Raw genomic sequence first — 21,654 nt, forward strand, 5'->3', positions numbered from 1 at the left:
ACACACACACGGCAACCCACAGATTAGGGTTGAAATCCCTCCCCCAACCTCCAGGCATATCCCAGGAGTGCGCTGGCCACCCTTGCCTGGCGGGGCGGCTTTCCTATGAGGGGGCAACGAGGGGCTTCCTTTCCTCTCGGGGGGGGGCGGGGGGGTTGCCATGGCCACCCTTGAGCGGGGATGGAGGGCTGCAGGAGGAGGAGAAGCCGCCCAGGCCGCGGCCGCCACGGCAGCCAGGCGAGGCGGCGCTCCTACCTCTTGGGCGCAGGAGGACATGGTCCCCGGCAGGCCCGCCACAGGCGCTTGCCCGGCCGCTGAGAGGAGATGCTGGGCCGGGGACGACGCTGCTCCCAACCGCCGCCTCCGCCGCCTCCGCCACACGGCTTCCTCCCCTGCAGGCTCACGAGCAGCGCGCCGTTTCCGGCGCAGCCTGGCCCCGTCATTTCCTCCTCCCGCTCCGGCGGCCTCCGGCGCCATCTTGGGAGCCGGGTTGCCAACCTCCAGGTGGCGGCTGGAGGTCTCCTGCTATCACGGCTGACCTCCGGCCGGTAAAGGTCAGTTCCCCCGGAGAAAGTGGCCCCTTTGCCAATTGGACTCTATGGCGCTGAAGTCCCTCCCTCCTCAGGCTCCGCCCTCAAAACCTCCCGCTGGTAGCGAAGAGGGACCTGGCAACCCTCTCTCCGGGGGAACTGGTCTCTATCGGCTGGAGATCAGTTGTTAATAGCAGGAGATCTCCAGCTAGTACCTGGAGGTTGGCAACCCTAGTTGTAATAGCAGGAGATCTCCTGCTAGTACCTGGAGGTTGGCAACCCTAACTTCAATGCCATAGAGTCCAATGGCCACAGCAGCCACTTTCTCCATGGGAACTGGTCTATGCCAGAGGCTAAATGGCCAATGGCCCAAGCGGCCCCTTTCTCCAGGGGGGCTGATCTCTATCGGCTGGAGATCAGTTGTAACAGCAGGAGATCTCCTGCTAGTACCTGGAGGTTGGCAACCCTAGTGCCCTCGCCGCCATCACGAAGTTGGCATCGCCTCATGCATGTGGGACGGCGGTTTTCCTCCTCTTCCTCGCCGTGTCGCTGGTCGTCCAAAGCGGGGCCAAGTCTGCCCCTTTACATTTCCCCTGCTTGTCAACCAAAGTGTTCTTCTCCCCCTCGCACAGAGACTTAAAGTGTCAAAAAACCTCTTTTTTTTTTAATAAACATTTCTCACAGCTTGAGGCATTTGCAGAACCTTGGCCATCTTCTGGGCATGGAGTATATGGGTCACTGGGGACGTGGGGGTGGGGGAGGCAGTTGTGAATTCCCTGCATTGTGCAGGGGGGTTGGACTAGATGACCCCGGTGGGTCCCCTTCCAACTCTGTGATTCTAACCCCAGTTGACTCCACCACTTCGTCCTCATGCAATACAATGAGGCAGTTGTATTTTCCTCATAGGATTATCAATGTGTGTGTGTTAGGGTTGCCGGGTCCCTCTTCGCCACCGGCGGCGGGAGGTTTTTCAATTGGAGCCTGAGGAGGGCGGGGGTTTGGGGGAGGGACTTCGATGCCATAGAGTCCAATGGCCAAAGCGGCCATTTTTCTCCAGGGGAACTGATCTCTATCGGCTGGAGACTAGTTGTAATAGCCTGAGAACTCCAGCCACCACCTGGAGGTTGGCAACCCATGTGTGTGTGTGTGCAAAGTGCTGTCAAATAGAAGCCCTGCTGGGGTTTTCCAAGCAAGCAATTAAGCAGAGGTGGTTTGCCGTGGCCTTCCTCTGCAGAGTCTCAGAAGCTAAGCTGGGTTAGTACCTTTGGAGTACTGACCCTGCTTAGCTTCCAAGATCTAATAAGATCGGGCTACACCATGCCACCTTTTCTCCCGGCTTATCTATATCTAGAATCATAGAGTTGGAAGGGACCACCAGGGTCATCTAGTCCAACCCCCTGCACAATGCAGGAAATCCACATCTCCCCCCCCACACACACACACACCCAGTGACCCCTACTCCATGCCTAGAAGACAGCAACACACACATACAACCCCCCTAGGATCCACACAGGATCGCTGGCCGATGGATGGATGGACAAGTCTAGCGGGAAGGTGGCATGGTGTTTGTATACACACAGATAAGAGATGATGGGTGGATTGTATAGAGTGGCACTATTAAATAATTACAGTATTATTTATACCCCACCTTTCACCAGTGATGGGTTCCAGGCGGCTTCCAATATTATAGTTCCAACCCTCCAGTAGAAACATCACACACTAGGGATCGAACTGTAACAGCATCAAGAACCCAGTCGCCAGCCCTCTCAAGAGAAATAACAAGCGGGCAGTCACATATAACCCCAATCCCTGACATTTTGTAGTTGGCTCCAACTCCTACAGCAGCCATTCTGTGACTGGCTCCACCTGCTGCAGCAGCCATTTTGTGGTTGTGAACTCCAAAGGTGACCACGGGCTCAAAAAAGCTGAGGACCCCTGAGCTGGAAACATGCTATTTTAATAAATGTAAACAGCAATTCTATATATTTCAAAAACACTGGAAATGGCTTTTCTTGGGGTTGCCAGCTCGATTGGGGAATACCTGAAGATTTGGGGGTGGAGCCTGAGTGGGGTTTGGGGAGGGTCTTCAAAAGAAAGTAATGCCAGATCTCTTGTCGACTGGAGATCAGTTGCAATAGCGGGAAATCTCCAGCCACCACCTAGAGCAGTGGTTCCCAACCTTTTTTTGACCAGGGACCACTAGGACTTTTTTGTTCATTGCAGAAACCCCAAGGTTCAAAATAAAAATTCCGGGAATTTGAAAATAAACTTTAATCATAACTGTTAGTTAAACATTAAACTTAGAATAATATTTGAATATATATATTTTATAATAGAGAACTTTTAATTGAAAATATTAATTTATTATGGGTTTATAACTTTGTTTCGCGGACCTTAATTTAGTTCTCGCGGACCCCTGGGGGTCCACGGACCCCTGGTTGGGAACCAGTGACCTAGAGGATGGCGACCGTAGCTTTTCCGCCTCTGCAGAATCACAGGTATATAGGTCACTCACTTTGCATTCCTAAAGCAGTTACACCCTTCTTAAGCCTATTGACTTTAGTGGATTTAGAAGGGTGTATCTGTTTGGGGCTGTACCATAAAAAAGATTGGTGCACTTCTCCACCCCAAGAAAACACACTATGGACCACTGAGAAGCAGCAGTGTTCACCGTCCCCAAAACATGCATGTTTTTTGGTTACACGGAATTCTCCTGCAGGCAAAACTGCAAAAGTAACCTTTACAGACCCATCCATTTTTATCCTTCCCTTCCTCTAAGGAGTTCAGCGGGATTGCATACATGGGCCTTTGAATAAGGCACTAGGAGAGCCCTGCCCGCCCTTCAAAGCCACTCCACAGAACCACAGCTGGTTGGGGCCCACAGGGCCTGCCCATCAGGGTCACTTGCTTGAGCATTAAAAAGGCAAGGTGCGTACAGACATACCCCTTTGCTTTGTCTCAGCACCCCATCAGGCTTGTAATCCAGGAATATAGAACACATCATCTCTTCCAACCTCTAAGGGCTAAGGAATACCTAGATATTGCCTAGATCAAGAGATTTTCCCATTCCTGTGTGTTAAGTGTTGTCAAGTCGCTTCCGACTCATGGCGACCCTATGAAAGTCCTCCAAAACGTCCCTATCTTTGGCAGCCTTGCTCAGATCTTGCAAATGGAGGGCTGTGGCTTCCTTTATTGTCAGTCCATCTCTTGTTGGGTCTTCCTCTTTTCCTGCTGCCCTCAACTCCTAACTACATTACTGATTTGCTGCCCCAACACCAAGCCGAACATGGCATTTGCCGTTAAAGCAGCAACCAAATAGCGCGCCAGAGCGCCGTATGGTCACTGTAGGTACAGAACCCTGCAATGAATGGCATTCTAGAAAAGCAAGCAGCAAGTTTAACCTCTTAACTCTGAATTTGTGCATTTTGCTTCATCATGGCAGTAGTTAGGTTGTGGTGCCCAAACCCACAATGGGGGTCCCAATACCTTTCAGTGCTCTCCTATAGCATATGGATCTGCCGTGTAAACACATGAAGCATCTTACGTTGGTCATTTGCACAGCTTACCTTAGCCTCTGGCTTACGGCCAGCGACTCTGCTGTGGTTTGTATTCGCCCCGTGTCTCAAAACAACTGTAAATGGATGTCCTCCAAAAGGCAGCCCTTCCCTTGAACGCTCCGGGTTCTGGGAGTCTACTTACAAGCGGCAGCCGCACTATTGCAAGCTCACATTCCGGCTTCACGGCCGCTAGCAGATAAGCTTGCGGGCAGACATGTGCTCTGCAAGAAGGGACTGTCAGCCAAGTATTAAATTATCCAGGTCAGTAGGTTTTAGAATGCTACGCAAGGCTCAGGGTAAGCTGGATTCAGACTTCCCGGGTGTCAAAGACTGAACGGGCTGCGAGGGCAAAGTTCTGCCCATTTCTCTCCTCTCGCCTAATCCTTAAATCTTTCGCTTCCTGTTTCTAGTTTAAGACTCCCCACACACAAATGCAAAGAACCAAGCACCAGTCAAGCATCTACTATCGTGTGCATCTTTATTTAGAACTGCTGTTAAGTCAGTGTACAGTTTTGCCCCCCCCCCACTGTATCCTGTGTACATACTGGCACCAATTTGTGTAATGACTCCCCTATGGGACGGGAAGGGGGGGGGGAGACTGTAAGCCTTCACATCTAGGTTGGGAAGAAGGGAGACAGCCGCAGCCCCTTTTCGCTTGACCAAAAACAAAAAACAAAAAAATAACCTAAAAAAAAAAAAGGATTGTGTGTTTTTAAGGCGCAGCGTAGAGAAAAGACACTTTTGTTGGGTTACATAATTTACAGACAAGGAATACCTCCGCTAGGATGGTTAATTTCTGCTCCCTTCACGCTGGGCTGTCGCCTTTGTAGAGGTTGCTTTAACTTCCTCTCAAAAGCATTATACAATATTAGAATGACGATTTAAAAACAAAACAAACCCAAAAGAAACCACACAAATGTACAATCAGAAGTCCTCAGATGCATTGTAGAACTTTTTTGGGGGGGGGGAGGGGGCGTTCACTCCAACACTTTTATTTTTTAAAAGACTGCTGCCGTCAACTTTTCAACCTTCCAGTTTTTATATCCTGAGTCAAGCGCCAAAAACACAAATAAAGCCATGCCCAATCTCAACTCCTGTTTTATGCGCAGTTACGGGGCGGGGGGGAGGGGGGTTTTGTCAAAAAAAGAGAGAAAAATGTTATAATGGTAATAACTAGTCCTTTTTTTTAGAAGCATTTGCGGTGGACGATGGACGGCCCAGACTCATCGTACTCCTGCTTGCTGATCCACATCTGCTGGAAGGTTGACAGCGAGGCAAGGATGGAGCCTCCGATCCAGACAGAGTATTTGCGCTCAGGGGGGGCAATGATCTGTGGGGAGGAAAAGCAACGCAAAATTGAGGGATGCGGAGAGGCAAAGGCCTACAAGTGTCAAACCATGCAAGACAGACAACTGCTAGTCCTCATGGATTGCCCCGCCACCCTGCCAGGAAGATGCAATAAAAACCCGGTACCGCTAATAGGATAACTCCGGTGCCTTTAAAATTGGGGCTGTTGGGGAATTCTTAGTACGCCCAGAAGGCTGATTATATCACAGGACAAGCACATCCTTCGAAGCCTTGGAGGTAGCTCAGCCCCTTATTTTAATGGTTAGGGGCAACTCCGTTAGGGCGGCCAGAGCCCCTGGTACCCAGACAAACGTAACATGACCACTAGAAGGCCTACCTTGATTTTCATTGTGCTGGGCGCCAGGGCTGTGATCTCCTTCTGCATCCTGTCCGCGATGCCAGGGTACATCGTAGTACCACCGGACAGGACAGTGTTGGCGTACAGGTCTTTACGGATGTCGACGTCGCACTTCATGATGGAATTGAAGGTGGTTTCGTGGATGCCGCAGGATTCCATACCTGGCAGAAAGGTAATGAATTACAGAATTCAGCACCTGGCAAAAGGACCAATGATCAAGACAGTGGCACCTCCCGGTGAAGGGTCTGTAGCATGCCTTCCAACTCACCTAAGAAAGATGGCTGGAAGAGGGCTTCCGGGCACCTGAACCGCTCGTTCCCGATGGTGATCACCTGCCCGTCAGGGAGCTCGTAGCTCTTCTCCAGGGACGAGCTGGACGCGGCGGTGGCCATCTCCTGCTCAAAGTCGAGGGCGACGTAGCACAGCTTCTCCTTGATGTCGCGCACGATTTCCCGCTCGGCCGTGGTGGTGAAGCTGTAGCCCCTCTCGGTCAAGATCTTCATGAGGTAGTCGGTCAAGTCGCGGCCGGCCAGGTCCAGACGGAGGATGGCGTGGGGCAAGGCGTAGCCCTCATAGATGGGCACAGTGTGGGTGACACCATCGCCGGAGTCCATCACGATGCCAGTGGTACGGCCAGAGGCGTACAAGGACAGCACAGCCTGGATGGCAACGTACATGGCTGGGGTGTTGAAGGTCTCAAACATGATCTAGGGTGAAGAGGAAGGCAAGACAGTTAAAGACACCGGTGGGCTGTAATGTACTCTAGTCGTGCTCAGAGGATAAGCATCCATTATCAACCGCTGAGGAAATCAACCCATGACAGTCAAACATGGGGATGACACAACAGGCCAAGGTGTTAAGAATTACTCCCCACTTGCAGTGTGCCGATCCCCTCTCCCCCCTGCCCGCCCCCGTTTTCACAACACTAAGTGTTATAAAGTCAATCCAAGCAAGTCAGAGTTAGTCAAAAGGCTGCAATCGCTTCAAGTGAACCGCTAGCAAGTCAAGAAGGAAAGCAAATTTCAGGACAGAGGGAATTGGAAAAAAACCTTTTAAGATCCAGCAAGAGAGAGATTCAGACCAGGAAAAGGAAAACCCTGCAGAGATTGGCAAAAAGAAAATGAAATAAATAAAATTGAGATGAATGAAATGTTGACAGACAGCTGTAGAAACTGGAGCAGAAGGCGGAAAACGCACACGGCGTGTACCTGGGTCATTTTTTCTCTGTTGGCTTTAGGGTTCAGGGGAGCCTCCGTTAGCAGCACAGGGTGTTCCTCGGGGGCGACTCTCAGCTCGTTGTAAAAGGTGTGGTGCCAGATCTTCTCCATGTCGTCCCAGTTGGTGACAATGCCGTGTTCGATGGGGTACTTCAGGGTCAGGATGCCTCTTTTGCTCTGCGCCTCATCACCAACGTAGCTGTCCTTCTGGCCCATTCCAACCATCACGCCCTGAGGAGAGAGAAGGCCCGGGCTCGAGAATCAAACACGCCCCGGCCTGAGCAGAATGCTTCCTGCTCGATCCTCGCATTCCTGCTGGCCTCCCCATCTCCCCCCCCCCCACAACTAGATTGGGGGTCCACTGTTCACCAGGCCTGTTTAGTGGCGGCAAGTAAAGGGAATGCCATTTTGTACTGTAATATAATGAAAGATGATTTTATAGTATGTTTTAATTTGTTTGTACTGTGTTCTAATCAATGTTTTATCATGTTATTAGTTGTTCTGAGCCCGGCTTGCCGGGAATGAGAGCGGGATATAAATGCAATAAATAAATAAATAAATTGCTTTATACGAATAGCAGCTTCTCCCCCTTGTAATGGGGGGGGGGCACTGTTTCAACAGTAGTTGAAAGGTAGTTGTGAATTTCCTGTATGGTGCAGGGGGTTGGACTAGATGACCCCGATGGTCCCTTCCAACTATGATTCTATGAACGCTCCCCATTAACACGGATCCTCTGAAAGGCAGCAAGCAGGGAGAAGGGCTCCCCTTATCTTTGCTGGCAGAGGATAAAGGGGAGTGGGCCCATCCCAAGAAAGCTGTGGAAGACGGGCTTGCCCAGTGGCGCACAGTAAATTACTCCAAAAGCACTCCCCTTCTACCATTTGCTCCAAAACATATAATTAGCCACCGCCTGTGACAACTTGTGAGCCACTTCCCAGCCACCAAATGAAGGTCTCATCAATTAGGGAGTTGACTTCAGGCCACATGTAGTAGCAGGTGCTTAAAACATTCAAGATCGCTATCTGCAGCTAAAGATACACAGCAAGTGCTGGCAAATGACAGCTGATTTAAGGCCTTGGGAGAACTGCTGCTAATCTAGTTAAACCAACGAGCAGATTCAGCTCAATGCAAAGCAGTCTTCTTCTGGGCCCTTCCAGGCTATAGAATCATAGAGTTGGAAGGGACCACCAGGGTCATCTAGTCCAACCCCCTGCACAACGCAGGAAATTCACAACTACCTCCCCCCCCCCCACACCCCCAGTGCCCAGAAGATGGCTAAGATCAGTGCTTCAAGCCCAAGCTCCTGCAGACAGACCTTTGCAGACTGGACACTTGCAAGTTACGGTTTTTGTCAGAATTGCCAACGGGGGCCCTGTACGTACCTGATGCCTGGGGCGACCCACGATGGAGGGGAACACGGCGCGAGGAGCGTCGTCCCCCGCAAAACCGGCTTTGCACATTCCGGAGCCGTTGTCAACCACGAGTGCGGCAATATCATCATCCATGGCGATCTTTTAGAGGGAAGAGGAAAACAGTCACACGGTTGAAGGGCGCCAAAGCTTGCGGGGCTAGAGTCAGTCCAACCCCACCCACTTCCTCCCCAGCCACCTTGGGAGCACTTCCCCTTCTCAGCCACTAGAGGGTGCGCACCCGCGCCTTCCTACCGATCCGGGACAAAGGAAGTCCTCCGCTGCACAGTGTCTTGTGTTATTACCATAAAAGGGAATGGTTAGAGAGCCAGCTTTTTTGGGGGGGGGGGTTGATCAGAGAGGCCACGCCCTCCCCTCCATCCCGCCCCCTTCCTTCCACAGAGAGCATATGTCTGGGAGCCACTCCCTTGAGACATGCGCACGCACAAAAAGGCCTGGCCTAAAGTGGGTGCTAGGGACCAGATAGGGAGGAGGTTAATGGGTCAAAAGCCAGGGCGCCTCTGCCGCAGGTCTCCCACCTGCCTCTCTTCGGGGACTTGCCCCAGGTGCCCAGCCAGGCAAAGGTGGGCTCTCCCAACTCGTAAAACCTCCCCATGCAAAACTGGACGAACATTAGCCCATTTTGAAAGGGATCTTGAAGACACCTACTGCGTCCTCAGGGGTTTTTGTTCTTCGCCTGACAAGCTTGTTCTTCTCCACATTTAATTAGCAGAGGTCCCTTTTTTTTACTTTTAAGTTTAGATGCTGGTCCTTAGTACCCCTCCCTCTTGCCTTTTGCTAGGATGGCATGACTGGCACCATGCTAAATTAATATATGATTCTCAGGGCTTTGGAGGCAAGGGACCACAGTATGATTCCCTGGGAAAGCCCTCCCTTACTGGTAAAACACAATTCCACCTGGTTTTACAGTGCTAGGGTTTGGGACACATCAACTAGACTGGTTCCAAGGTATTATTTTAAAACGATAATTTCCCTTTCCTTGTGATCTTCTCTCGGAGCACCTGGCTGTATTTTGACCCCCTTCCTTCCCTAAACCTGTTGGGCCAGCCCGGTTTAGATTTTACCCCCTATGAAACTCAAACATTTCCCAGTGGATGTTCATGAGGACTAGTCACCTTACCAGGTTAAATACCTGGAGTCATTAACTGCGGTCAGAAGCTGCCACTCCTCCATGCGCCCAAGCGAATGGAGGGTACAAGGAAAAGAAACCCACCCCTTCCTCAAGGAACCCAGATTTAAAACTCTGGGGTGGGATTGTTACCCCTTTCAAGAAATACTCAAGAGGCCTTCAGCCACCCCAAGCGACGCCCCTCCTTCCTTCCCTGTAGGAAGGATCCAGAGTGAAGGAAACAAAGACCCTCTCTCTAGTAGGAGGGGCAGCCCCCTTAGCCAAAAGGCACATTCATGATCGATTTCCTTCTCCATCCAAAAAGGCACCTCCCTCTTCCTCCCCCCTCCATGTGCTCTACCCTTACAATAAAAAAATGCCGGCTTCAACCACCGGAAACAGCCTCCCCCCCCCAAGTCACACCCTACACTTCCCCATCCCAGACTCTGAAAAGGGCTTAGAAAGCAAGGGGGGGAAAGAAAGGATCGCCCTCTTACACGCGCCCCCCTCGTATTTCAAGCCAGATCTCGCATCCCCCCCTCCCTTGCAAAGAAGGACCCCCGCCGCACCGAGCTGGACCCCAAATCCTCTTAGCCAAGGGGCGCACCGAGCAATAATAACAACAACAACAAAAAAGCAGATTAACAAGCCCGGCAAAGCAGGCTCACCGGGGTGGGCAGCCATGGCAGCGGATTCCGAAGCAAACCCCCCCCCAAAAGACCCGAGCTTTAACCAGGCCTGTGTATCGTGGGAGGATTTTCTCTACCCGCTGCTGCACCCCCCTTCTCCCCCACCCCGTTTGCTTGCAAGAAAAGGCACAGCTTGCAGATGCAATTAGAATCAAACCAGAGAATCGCCATTAGAATCAAACCAGAGAATCGCCCTTCAACAAGTGCAATCTTCACGCCCGCTTCCTTAGAGAGTACAGCCCGGCTGGACCAAACTGGGGAGAGGTCTAGCAACTTCTCCAAAGGGGGGGGGGAAGCAAACAGGAAGGCTCGATGCAAACCCGAGTGTCAAAAGCCCCCCTACTGACTCCCGGATTTCCCCCACACACCGGAGTCAACGGGCGACCTTAAGGCGAGATCCGCCCTACGCGGCTAACGATGTACGCTCCTGGCCTACCAACATCATCCAACTCCCCCCACCCCACCCCACCCCACCCGCAAAACCCTACTGCACGGTCCGGCTTCTCCTTCGCAGCCTTCCCATTCATTGTCATGGGCTTACGAGGCCGGGCGGCGCGCGCACGCTTTCGGGGGGAGATCAAAAGACACCCCCCACCCGAGCAATAACCATTAAAAGCAACTCCGCGCCGCACCCTTAACACGCAACACAATAAAAAAAAAACATCCCGGCAATAAAATTATCCCCCCCCAACTCCCCTTTTAGGTTTACTTTTGCAATAAAATAAAATCGCCCCCCTTTCATTTACTTTTGCAATAAAATAAAATCACCCCCCCTTTTATTAGTTTTGCAATAAAATAAAATCACCCCCCTTGTTTACTTTTGCAATAAAATAAAATCACCCCCCCTTTTATTAGTTTTGCAATAAAATAAAATCACCCCCCTTGTTTACTTTTGCAATAAAATAAAATCACCCCCCTTGCATTTACTTTTGCAATAAAACGCCTACCTTTTAGAAGTTGCAAGCTTGCTTCAAACAAAAAAAAATAATCTGTTTTTTTTTTTTTTTAAACCCTTTGGAGAGAGGGAGGGGGGGAAGGCGGCGACGGCTTAAGACCCACACGGAGCGAGGGCGAGCGCGCTTAAACGGCTAGGCGCTCCTGCGCCGCGCCGCCGGGTTTTATAGGGCCGGCCCGGCGGAGCTCTCGCCATAAAAGGCAACTTTCGAAACGGGCCGCTCTGATTGGCTGGGCCCCGCTCACTCACTCACGAGTCTCTCTCTCTCTCTGGCTCGGCACATTGCAGCATTTCCCCCCCCCTTTTGCAAAAAGAAGTCAGGGTGGGGGGAGGGATTTTTTCTTCTTCCTTTTTTTCTTGCACTGGGTTGTTCTCCTGGGCGCAGCTTCATCCTACTTGTTTTTTTTTTTTTTTTTAGTGTGCGTGTGCATTGCAAAGATGCGCCCACATCTGACTTGAGAGATCTTTTTAGCGCTGGGAAGGGTGCAGGACTTGAATTTCATGTGCAACCAAAATAGCTTTCCTTGCAGCGGCGGGCTTGGGCGCTCGCTCTCGTGTGTGGCCGTCCTGCAGGAAACATGGGCCCTTTTGGCCAAAGCTTGACCGCCTGGCCTGGACACACGTTCTCTCTCTTTCTCTCTCTCGCACACACGCATATAACTCTTAAGAGTGGTCAGATTCAGAAATAATGTGGGGAGGTGCTTCCAGAACACCGTTCCAAACTGAGCTCAGTGGCGTTCCTTCTTGGGACCGTGCGCTCCAGTTCAGTTCTCTGCGGGCTTCTTGGGAACTGAAGACCCGCTCTACGGGCCTTTTGCTTTGGAGGAAACCTCCACGGGCGGGGGTCGGTGCCGGATGAGATGCGACCGGGCTGACTTTAGAGCAAACCCCCAGAGACCGGCCCCTCTCCAGTCCCTGAAAGAAAACAGTGGCCCCGTTGTGTCCCATGCAAAACAGCCGCTAGAGTTTACTCCAAAGTACACTTGGGGCAAGGCCTGTGAGCCCCACTGAACTCTGAGCACGTGTGCGGAAGATGGCAACTCCACACCCTGGCCCTGTGCATGATTACTCAGAAGCAAGTCCCGGTGGTCAATGATGTTCCATAACAACATCCCCACCGGTCAGTCTGTGTCCAGTCAGTCAACTGTACCAAATCCAGTGAATTCTCTCCCAGGCCGAACATACAGAGTGTTGCAGTCTTAAAGGGCCATCTGACAATTAGGCCTTGCGCCCCAGCTGAGCACCCAGCGAACATGAGCACCGGATCGCCCGGTCTGGGATAGCCGTGCGCACGGCACATCCCGGCGGATGCTTCGACAGCATCCCCTTCAAATACCCTTTGCGTTCCCAGCCAAAATACACCAGATCGGAGATGACACATCCAACGTGTTTATGAACGGCAGGCTCGCTGGATTTAAAAATCCAGAAAACATGGTTGTCGCTTTCTCTTTCAGACGTGGGGGAAGGGGCTGACTCTCGAGTCTCCGAGCGCCCGAGAGGTTTTGAAATAAGACAACATCTCCCTAAGAAACAAAAAAACCCCGAGATAATCTGTCTCTGAAAATGGCTTCCGGTGTGTTTCTTTCCAGTGGTCCCCTTTACATTGGCCAAATGCAACCACTGCAGACAAACAGTATAGGGTTTTAAACTGAAAATAATAATGTGTAGCATTGGAGTGGCTCATACCACATGTTTCAAAGGGTTTCATTTACATAAACTCAGTCGTCTGTACAGGAACATTGTGAGGAAGGCCACACAAATCCAGCACGACCCAGGTTCACAACCCCGCTCAGCTATGAAGCTCATTGGGTGACCATGGGGACCATCCTGTCTTGAGCTACCTCTCAGGGTTGTTGTGAGGACGAAATTGGAGGGGGGGTTGTCCATGTACACCGCCCTGAGCTCTAGGGTGAAGAAGAATATGCCATCGAGTCACAACTGACTCATGGAGACTCCATTCCATGGGGCGTTCCAGGCATGAGATGAGCACAGGTGTTCGGCCATTGCCTTTCTCCATGTAGCAACCCCGTGGTGGTCTCCCCATCCAAGTACTGATTGTGGTAGCTCCCCAACCCTTAGGAGCTGGGGGGTCAAATGGAAGGGGGGAACGCAGACAGATGGATCATCTGTGATGTCTGAGATGGAAACTGAGGCTTGGCTCAGGCCCAGTTTCATGGTTGCAGGGACATTTTCCAGTGGGAACTTCGCCTACTCACAGCTGAAGCTGTTGAAAACTACGAATATGGAAATAAATCATAAGGCAATTTGAAATAAGCCAAGAGCTCAAAGGGTCCCGAACGCCACGATTGTCGAAGAGAGTGGGCAGGTGGGGAGGGGCTGTGGCTCTGTGGCAGAGCACCTGCTTGGCAGGCAGAAGGTCCCAGGTTCAATCCCTGGCATCTCAGTTCAAACAGATTTGGTAGCCCGTGATGTGAAAGACCTCCCTGCCTGTGCCCTGGACAGTTGCTGCCAGTCTGAGTAGGCAATACTGACTTCGATGGCCCAAAGGCCACTCAGCATACGGCAGTTTTATTTGAAGGATAAGACCATTTCCAGCTGTGGCACCTGCCTCCTTCTTCCTTGACTCTTGGGGATGTTTTTTCCAAAGTGTTCATTTTTTTCTAATATCTAACAGACATACTGCATACATTATGACTATTAGCAATGAACGGCGTGTTGCTGTTCCACCTTTCCATTCACAAGGTACCTTCCAGGTACCAAATAATATAATCAACAACCAATCAAAACCAACCAAAAAAATGACAGATAGCATGCACAACACAATAACGCAGCGGTTTTCAGCTAAAATGAACACATATGCACTGCATAAACAAAGAAGACATTGACCTCTTAGGGGGAGTCTCCGTGGCTTTTAAAGGGCCCTGAAAAATTGGTTCCAGGTGGGAAGCTGCGTTGGTCTGCAACAGAAGAACAAGATTCAAGTCCGGTAGCACTAGGGATGCCAGCCTCCAGGTGGGACCTGGGGATCCCCTGGAATTACAGCTCATCTCCAGACTACAGAAATCAATCCCCCAGGAGAAAATGGCTGCTTTGGAGGGTGGGCTCCATGGCGTCGCACCCCACTGAGGTCCCTCTCCTCCCCAATCCCCACCTCCAAATCTCCAGGAGTTTCCCAACCCGGATCTGGCAACCCTACTGCCCCATCCCCCACTGGTGGCCAGGGGGGACCTGGCAACCCTAAGTAGTTAGTTCAAGACCAATAAGTTTTCCAGGGCACAAGCTTTCGAAAGAGAGGGATCTTTGCCTCTCGAAAAGCTTATACGCTGGAAATATTGCTGGTCTTCAACATGCTGTTGGACTCCAATCTTGCTGGAAAAGTGGGATTCCGTTTGAGCGCCCCATGCAGGGCGCTCTTAGCTGCAGGTATGAACCTCCGTCATTCAGAGGAGCCAACGTTTATGGACTACTAGATGAGTAGTAGTCCATAAACTACTACTCTGGGTCACGGAGAAGGCCCCCTCCCCCAGCAATTCTTTAAATGGCCCGCCATATAGTTTTTGCATTCTTCCTACAGGTGTCTTGTTGGTGTATTGCAGCGGATCATTGTGTGAGCTAAGAAATCCCCACCCCAAACCTCACCTAAGTCATCATAAGAACGTCAGAAAGGCCCTGCTGGATCAGACCAAGGCCCATCAAGTCCAGCAGTCTGTTCACACAGTGGTCAACCAGGTGCCTCTAGGAAGCCCCCAAACAAGACGACTGCAGCAGCATTTATCCTGCCTGTGCTCCACAGTACCCAATATAATAGGCATGCTCCACTGATCCTGGAGATAATAGGCATGCATCATGACTAGTATCCATTTTAACTAGTAGCCCCGAATACCCCTTTCCTCCATGAACAAGTCCACTCCCCTCTTAAAGCCTTCCAAGTTGGCAGCCATCACCACATTTTGGGGCAGGGAGTTCCACCATTTAACTATGTGTTGTGTGAAAAAATACTTCCTTTTATCTGTTTTGAATCTCTCACCCTCCAGCTTCAGCAGATGACCCCCACGTTCTAGTATTATGGGAGAGGGAGAAAAACTTCCCAAGGTGGGCTTAGATAAAACTGAAGTTTCTCCCTCCGATTCTCCACGCGGGAATCAAACAATACTGTCCCATACAGGAGGCTTACAGAGATAATGTTGGCAAAGCCCTTGGAGCAATCGAAATGGGCTACGTAAATGATTAAGAAGGTTTAATATTATTAGTCCATATTATTGTGACTGTATTCCTCCCCCCTCCGCCGTAATCTGAAGCAAAACCTCCCTGGAATCCACAGCAGAAATTTAATAGGGCCCAAAAGGTATTTGCTCAGAGTCCAAACAGTAATTAAATAAACTTGTACAAATTCTCGACGGATAGACATCAAGATCTGGTAGCTGACCAAAATAATTTTTAGCCTGCTATCAACGACCTCTGACAGTCCGAGAATGCAAGTTGACTTACTTTATGCATTTTTCCCTGGTTGATATGATCTCAGTAGAAAGTTAAACAATACCAGTTTACCGTCTTTGGCTAACTTGCAGCCCCCAAATGGCTAAAATATGACGTCCAGCCATTCACCCGATGCAGGTCGGCCTTTTTCATCTCAAGCGCTCTTTCATGTTCAGATAAGAGCCGTTTCCAAATAAGCACCCATCTCAGCTGTATATGGTGGGGCAACTATGAACTTAATCCTACAAGATTTGATGCATGATTTTCAGAAACTCAAGGGGGAGTTTAGCTTACACATCGTGCATGGCCCTATGGCAAGTTTATGTGTCTTCTTGCTAGAATTCAGAAAACCTCAGCTTTCGTTTTTTTTAAAGAGATAAGTTTCTAGTCCTCATGGATGCTGAAATAAATTTCGAAAGGGTTATAGAGTGAAAATCTTAAACCTTTCAGAAAGTGAATAAATTGTCCTAAATATATTATCTCTCAGTCTTCGTGAGCTTTAAATTTCCTGCAGCAAGCTTTACCATATTTTGGAGCCCATTTGGGATCGGTACAGACAGCATGCAAATTGATAGGGTTGCTAGGTCCCTCTTCGCCACCAGCGGGAGATTTTTGGAGCAGCGCCTGAGGAGGGTGGGGTTTGGGGAGGGGCGGGACTTCAATGCCATGCAGTCCAATGGTCAAAGCGGCCGTTTTCTCCAGGGGAACTGATCTCTATCGGCAGGAGATCAGTTGTAATAGCAGGAGATCTCCTGCTACTACCTGGAGGTTGGCAACTCTACACACACACACACCAGGGCATAAAAGCAGCATTAAACAGTCTACAATTATAGAGAGAGAACAACCCTCAGGCTGACAGCAGCTAAAAAAGATAAAAACCCTGTACAGATGTTGGGCAGAGGGAGGGCCTGGTGACTTCCTCTCTTTAACGCTGGAGACCCTCTCCCTGCCCTGTTAGGAAAGACACTTGCAAACCATTTCCTCCTCCCGCTTCTACATTGCTGAGGTCAGCGGTTCTCGTGCCTACCCGAACACGAATCAGTCCGACCTAGGGCCTGCCAACTCTGGGTGGCGAAATCCCTGGAGATTTGGGGAGGGGGTGGGGGGAGAAGCCTGGGAAAGGAGGAGTTTGTTTTGTCATTGATGTTTAATGTTTAAGCACTAATAAGAATTTTGCTACTTTGGTATACTTGGTCTCCGGTGCTGTTTTCCTAACCATATTGGTACAAGCACGGAGGTGTCTCTTGCTTCGGATAGTACCTGGAGGTTGGCAACCCCACCTGGAGACCAGTACCTGGAGATCGCTAGGCCCCACCTGGAGGTTGGTAACCCTACCTGCCACAAGTGTAGGAAAAAGCCCTGCCTCGCTTCACCACCTTCTGATGGAAGGGAAGCACAGAGCTGGGTCTCTGGAGCGTATGGGCTGGTGATGTATATTGCTCTGGTGCCATTTTGGGCTTTAAAGGTCAAGAACACCCCTTTGAACCTGCCCAGGGACCAAGACTGGCGATCGGTGAAGAAATGCAAGTGATGTCTTTGCCACCCACGAATCAGGGCCCCGACCCCTGAACCTTGACGGATCAGTATGCCTGCCCATGGGTCTCGGGCCAGGGGGGGTGTAGTGCTTTGCAGGCTGGAAGGCCTGGGGGTGGGGGGTGGATGTCCTATGCCCAACTCAACCACTATGTTTGTTGGGTGATCCTGGGCAGGTCCATCTCTCCCTCTCAGCCTAACCTACCTCACAGGGTTGTTGCGAGGAGAAAAGGAAGGAGGGGAGACCAAACCGCACAGGCAAGGTAACGCTGCAACAGAGAGGAAAAGCTGAGAATATCATGTTGAAAGGAAGAACTGTCCCGTCCCCCCCTCCCACAATGTCTGGCATCATTGTGCAGTTCAGGCAACGAGGGGGGGAGCCCGCTGGCCATCTCTGGAAGAGGAACAGAAAGGGAAGCCACAGGCTGCTTCTAGCGCATATTCCAGGCAGAGGCAGGAGGTCCTCCTGCGCTTGCCACAGACCTCAGCTGCCCAATGGTTTCCTGTTTCCTCTGCCTTGTTCTCTGCAAGAAGCTGAGGAACGCCAACGTTCGACTGGCCGGCCGGGGTGGCAACCCTGTGTTTCCATTTAAGGCGCTCTTCCTGGACGGGCTGCCCATCGGACACGGCAAAGCGTGTGGGCTGCGCTGTAGGGACGTCCTCGAAATGGGGGGTAGGGAAGGGATGGTGGCTCAGCGGCTCAAAACACAAGGGCCCCAGGGGGGAAGCCCGTTTGAGCACCTCAAGGGTGTGTCTGCATTGCAAACCTGGGCTGCCCGCATCTGCACATGGCTGGGCATAGCGCTTTGGCCAACATGAGCCACTGGATTGGCTTTATCCGCCCTGGAAAATACAGCCGGCAACGAAGGGCCCCCTCCCCCCACATCCCCACCCTTGCTATGCCCGCCACCTGGCCCCTTGCTTGCGCTTCCCTCCTTGCTCGATCAATAGGGTTGCCAACCTCCAGGTACTAGCTGGAGATCTCCTGCTATTACAACTGATCTCCAGCTGATAGAGATCGGTTCCCCTGGAGAAAAGGGCCGCTTTGGCCATTAGACTCTATGACACTGAAGCCCCTCCCCAAACCCCGCCCTCCTCAGGCTCCGCCCCAAAAAAACTCCCACCGGTGGCAAAGAGGGACCTGGCAACCCTAACGATCAGACCAGTGGTCCATATAGTTTGACGCACCTCCTACCATGCCCAGCCAGATGCCCCAGGGCACGGACCCTAGGCCGCCCCCACCACCACTACAGCGCCATTACAGTGAGGAGCTTTTAAAAAATACTTTGTGATGTCCACATTGCAAACTTATATCACCTTTATCTCCCACTAATTCTGCTGAGGGGGACCTCCCTCCACCTGAAACCCTGGTAGGCGGCTGCCAGTAAGAGCAGGCGATGTCGGGCCCAATGGCCCAATATTCTGACTCCGGTTTCATCTCGGCCCTCGCGTACAAGGCAGAACACGTTTGACTTCTCATCCGCGCTCTCTCCATCTTCTCTCGCCACATTTTACTAGAAGAACCTGCTCCTGGAATTATGGTTTTCTGAATGCATTCAGATAATCCGGTCGAGCTGGTCGTAAAACCACAGCGGGCGGGAGGAAAACCAGCTGAGTCCGTCTTCGGGTTGGCCGCTGGGTGACACAAAACCAGGTCAAGCTCCCATTTAATCCGGCCACTCCGAGGCATAACTCGAAAGCGACTCTGCCAAGGCCTTGAACAGTACCAGACTTGAAGTCCCCCCACGCACACTAAAATCACCCAAGATATCAACCGAACGATCGGCTCGGCCTTGTGTTCTGCAGCCTGTCCCCCCATCCCCACCCCGTGGCACAATTCCCAGAACGAGAGAAGCGTGGAGAGGTTTACCAAGGGTGGCCGATTGGTAAAGAGGTCATTCCGACAGCAAACACGGCTCCGGAGAGATCCTCGACGAACTGGGAGGCTGAAGTTGCCATGATTAAGGCATTACTTTGAACAGCTCCATCGGAGGGGAAAGGAAGCAGGTAAGCACCGGTAGAATCATAGAGTTGGAAAAGACCACAAGGGGCATCTAGTCCAACCCCCTGCACAATGCAGGAAACTCACAACTACCTCCCCCCACCCAACACCCCCAGTGACCAGAAGATGGCCAAGATGCCCTCCGTCTCATCATCTGCCTAAGGTCACAGAATCAGCATTGCTGACAGATGGCCATCTAACCTCTTCTTAAAAACCTCAATGGAAGGAGAGCTCACCACCTCCCGAGGAAGCCTGTTCCACTGAGGAACCACTCGGTTAGAAAATTCTTCCTAATGTCTAGACGGAACCTCTTTTGATTTAATTTCAACCCGTTGGTTCTGGTCCGACCTTCTGGGGCAACAGAAAACAACTCGGCACCATCATCTATATGACAGCCCCTCAAGTACTTGAAGATGGTTATCATATCAACCTCTCAGTCTTCTCCTCTTCAGGCTAAACATACCCAGCTCCTTCAACCTTTCCTCATAGGACTTGGTCTCCAGACCCCTCGCCATCTTTGTTGCTCTCCTCTGGACAGAGTAGAGTAAGAAAGTGCCAGCTCCTGTCTTGTGATTTGAATCTCCCCCCCCCACACCCGAAAGAGACCCATACCCGTAATAAATTTAAGTTACTTTCACCTCCCCCCAGCACCATCCCATTCTATACAGAGTGACGCACCAAATGATCTTGCCCCAAGAGCCTTCCAGTCAACATTCAAGATGTAAAATAGAGCTGCCAACCTCCAGGTACTAGCTGGAGATCTACTGCTATTACAACTGATCTCCACCCAATAGAGATCAGTTCCCCTGGAGAAAATGGCCACTTTGGCCATTGGACTCTATGACGTTGAAGTCCCTCCCCAAACCCCACCCTCCTCAGGCTCCACCCCCAAAACCTCCCGCTGGCGGCGAAGAGGGACCTGGCAACCCTGATGTAAAACCACGGGAGAAAAGGAAAGAAAAACTGAAGAAGAAGAAGAGGAAGGGCCAGCAGGGAGATGCCATCCCCCCGCCCCATGTCAATTCAGCTGCTTCACATGTACAGGAGATGAAGGCAGAAAAGAGGAAGGGGTGGCATGGAATGGGGCCACAACCCATACAGACAGCGAGGCGGAAGATAAGGGGAAATCTTAGTTTGGAAAACTGAAAACCTGCCCGGCGTTTTCATTCCCCTTTCCCTGCTGTGCAGAGGAGTTTTTAAAAAAAAATAAAATGCAAAGGACCGTTCAAAACTGGGCTTCCCCCACCCACACTCTGAAGTGGCACCACCCACTCGCCCACTTCCTTCTTTTTGAACGTGAGGTCCAGGCCCAAGGGGCTGTCCCCTGGCTTCTTAAGGGGGAGTTGGTGTTCAAAAGACCTTTAAAATCCTAAACAGCTTGGGACGGGGTGCCTAAGAAGGGCCTCCTCCCAATAGCACCCACAGACAGGGTCTTTTCGGTGGTGGCGCCTCGCCATTCGCATTCCCTCCCTCTTGAGGCTCACGTGGCGTCTCCCCTGCTGTCATTCAAGTGCCAGTTTCAAACTGTTTACCCCGGGTGTTTGATTTCTGATTTTTTTTTATCCCATCTTGTCAGATGTCTGCTTTTTTGGGGGGTGGGGGAGGCCGCCTGGATCCTGCCCAGTTCTTTTCACGCTTAACATCATTTTAATATTGCTTTTGTTTGCCGGCAAAGTTATGATAGCCAGATTGGAGCTGCTGTCTTGCTTAGTAGGGGTACGCGCTGTTTTAGAGTTATTTTGAATTTTAAAAAAAACAAAAACCTGTTGTCGTTCACTGCCTGAAGCAAGTTGCTGGAGAGGCAGCAATGCAGATCTTCTAAATAAATAATTGGCTTTTCCGGGTGGGAGGTTCTGGCACAGGGAGGGAACGGCAAGGGAAAGCAAGACTGCCAGGGTTAGAACCAGAAAACGTGTCGGTCCTGCTACCCTGGTGAGTCACCAGGGATGTTCCCTGAAGTGTTGAAGTGTTGCTTGGCTCTACAGACCCAAGCTGGCCTTGTCTGCTTCTGACCAGGAAGTCCTAAAAGTCTTCTCAGGTGCAGATTTGCCTGGACAGCAACCGTGTTTCTCATGCCAGGCATGTTGCTTTTGCTGCCAAGGCCCACTTCTGACAGCACGCTTTCGGGTGGCTAAGAACTGTAGAAAAAGGAGAGTGAAATTTACAAGCATGGGCTCAGTGAACAGAAAGAAGGTGGAGGGCAAGGCCACAGTGACATAGTCAGGGACATCCAAGCTAGACTGCTGTCACAGATTTTTGCAAGGAACTCCCCTAGGAGACTGTTCAAGGAATTTGTTTAAAATACAGCATCTACTCTGTTTATGGGGCTAAACTGAGGACAGCGTATAATATGTGTTTTGAAATAATTTTGCAGACCGTCTGGGCACAAGGGAAAATGCTGATGTTAAAACATTTAAACGGCCTTGGCCAGGGGTACCTTAAGAAGCCCCCCCCCCTCAAGAACTTTGGAACAGGAGCTGGTCAGAGTTCT

The 21,654-nt window shown here is 51.0% G+C and overlaps 1 protein-coding gene across 1 annotated transcript; it reads right to left on the reverse strand.

Annotated features, from left to right (window-relative positions):
• Positions 1–5,076: 5,076 nt before the first annotated feature.
• On the reverse strand, positions 5,077–8,520 carry ACTB (actin beta). Its single transcript, XM_056866162.1, has 5 exons — positions 8,392–8,520; positions 7,001–7,240; positions 6,061–6,499; positions 5,772–5,953; positions 5,077–5,417 (listed from the first exon to the last, which is right to left on the reverse strand). The coding sequence occupies exons 1-5, from the start codon at positions 8,512–8,514 to the stop codon at positions 5,274–5,276; spliced, it is 1,128 nt and encodes a 375-aa protein (XP_056722140.1). The 5' UTR covers positions 8,515–8,520; the 3' UTR covers positions 5,077–5,273.
• Positions 8,521–21,654: the final 13,134 nt, after the last annotated feature.

Source organism: Euleptes europaea, chromosome 21 (genome assembly GCF_029931775.1).
Source record: "Euleptes europaea isolate rEulEur1 chromosome 21, rEulEur1.hap1, whole genome shotgun sequence".
Taxonomy (NCBI): Eukaryota; Metazoa; Chordata; class Lepidosauria; order Squamata; family Sphaerodactylidae; genus Euleptes; species Euleptes europaea.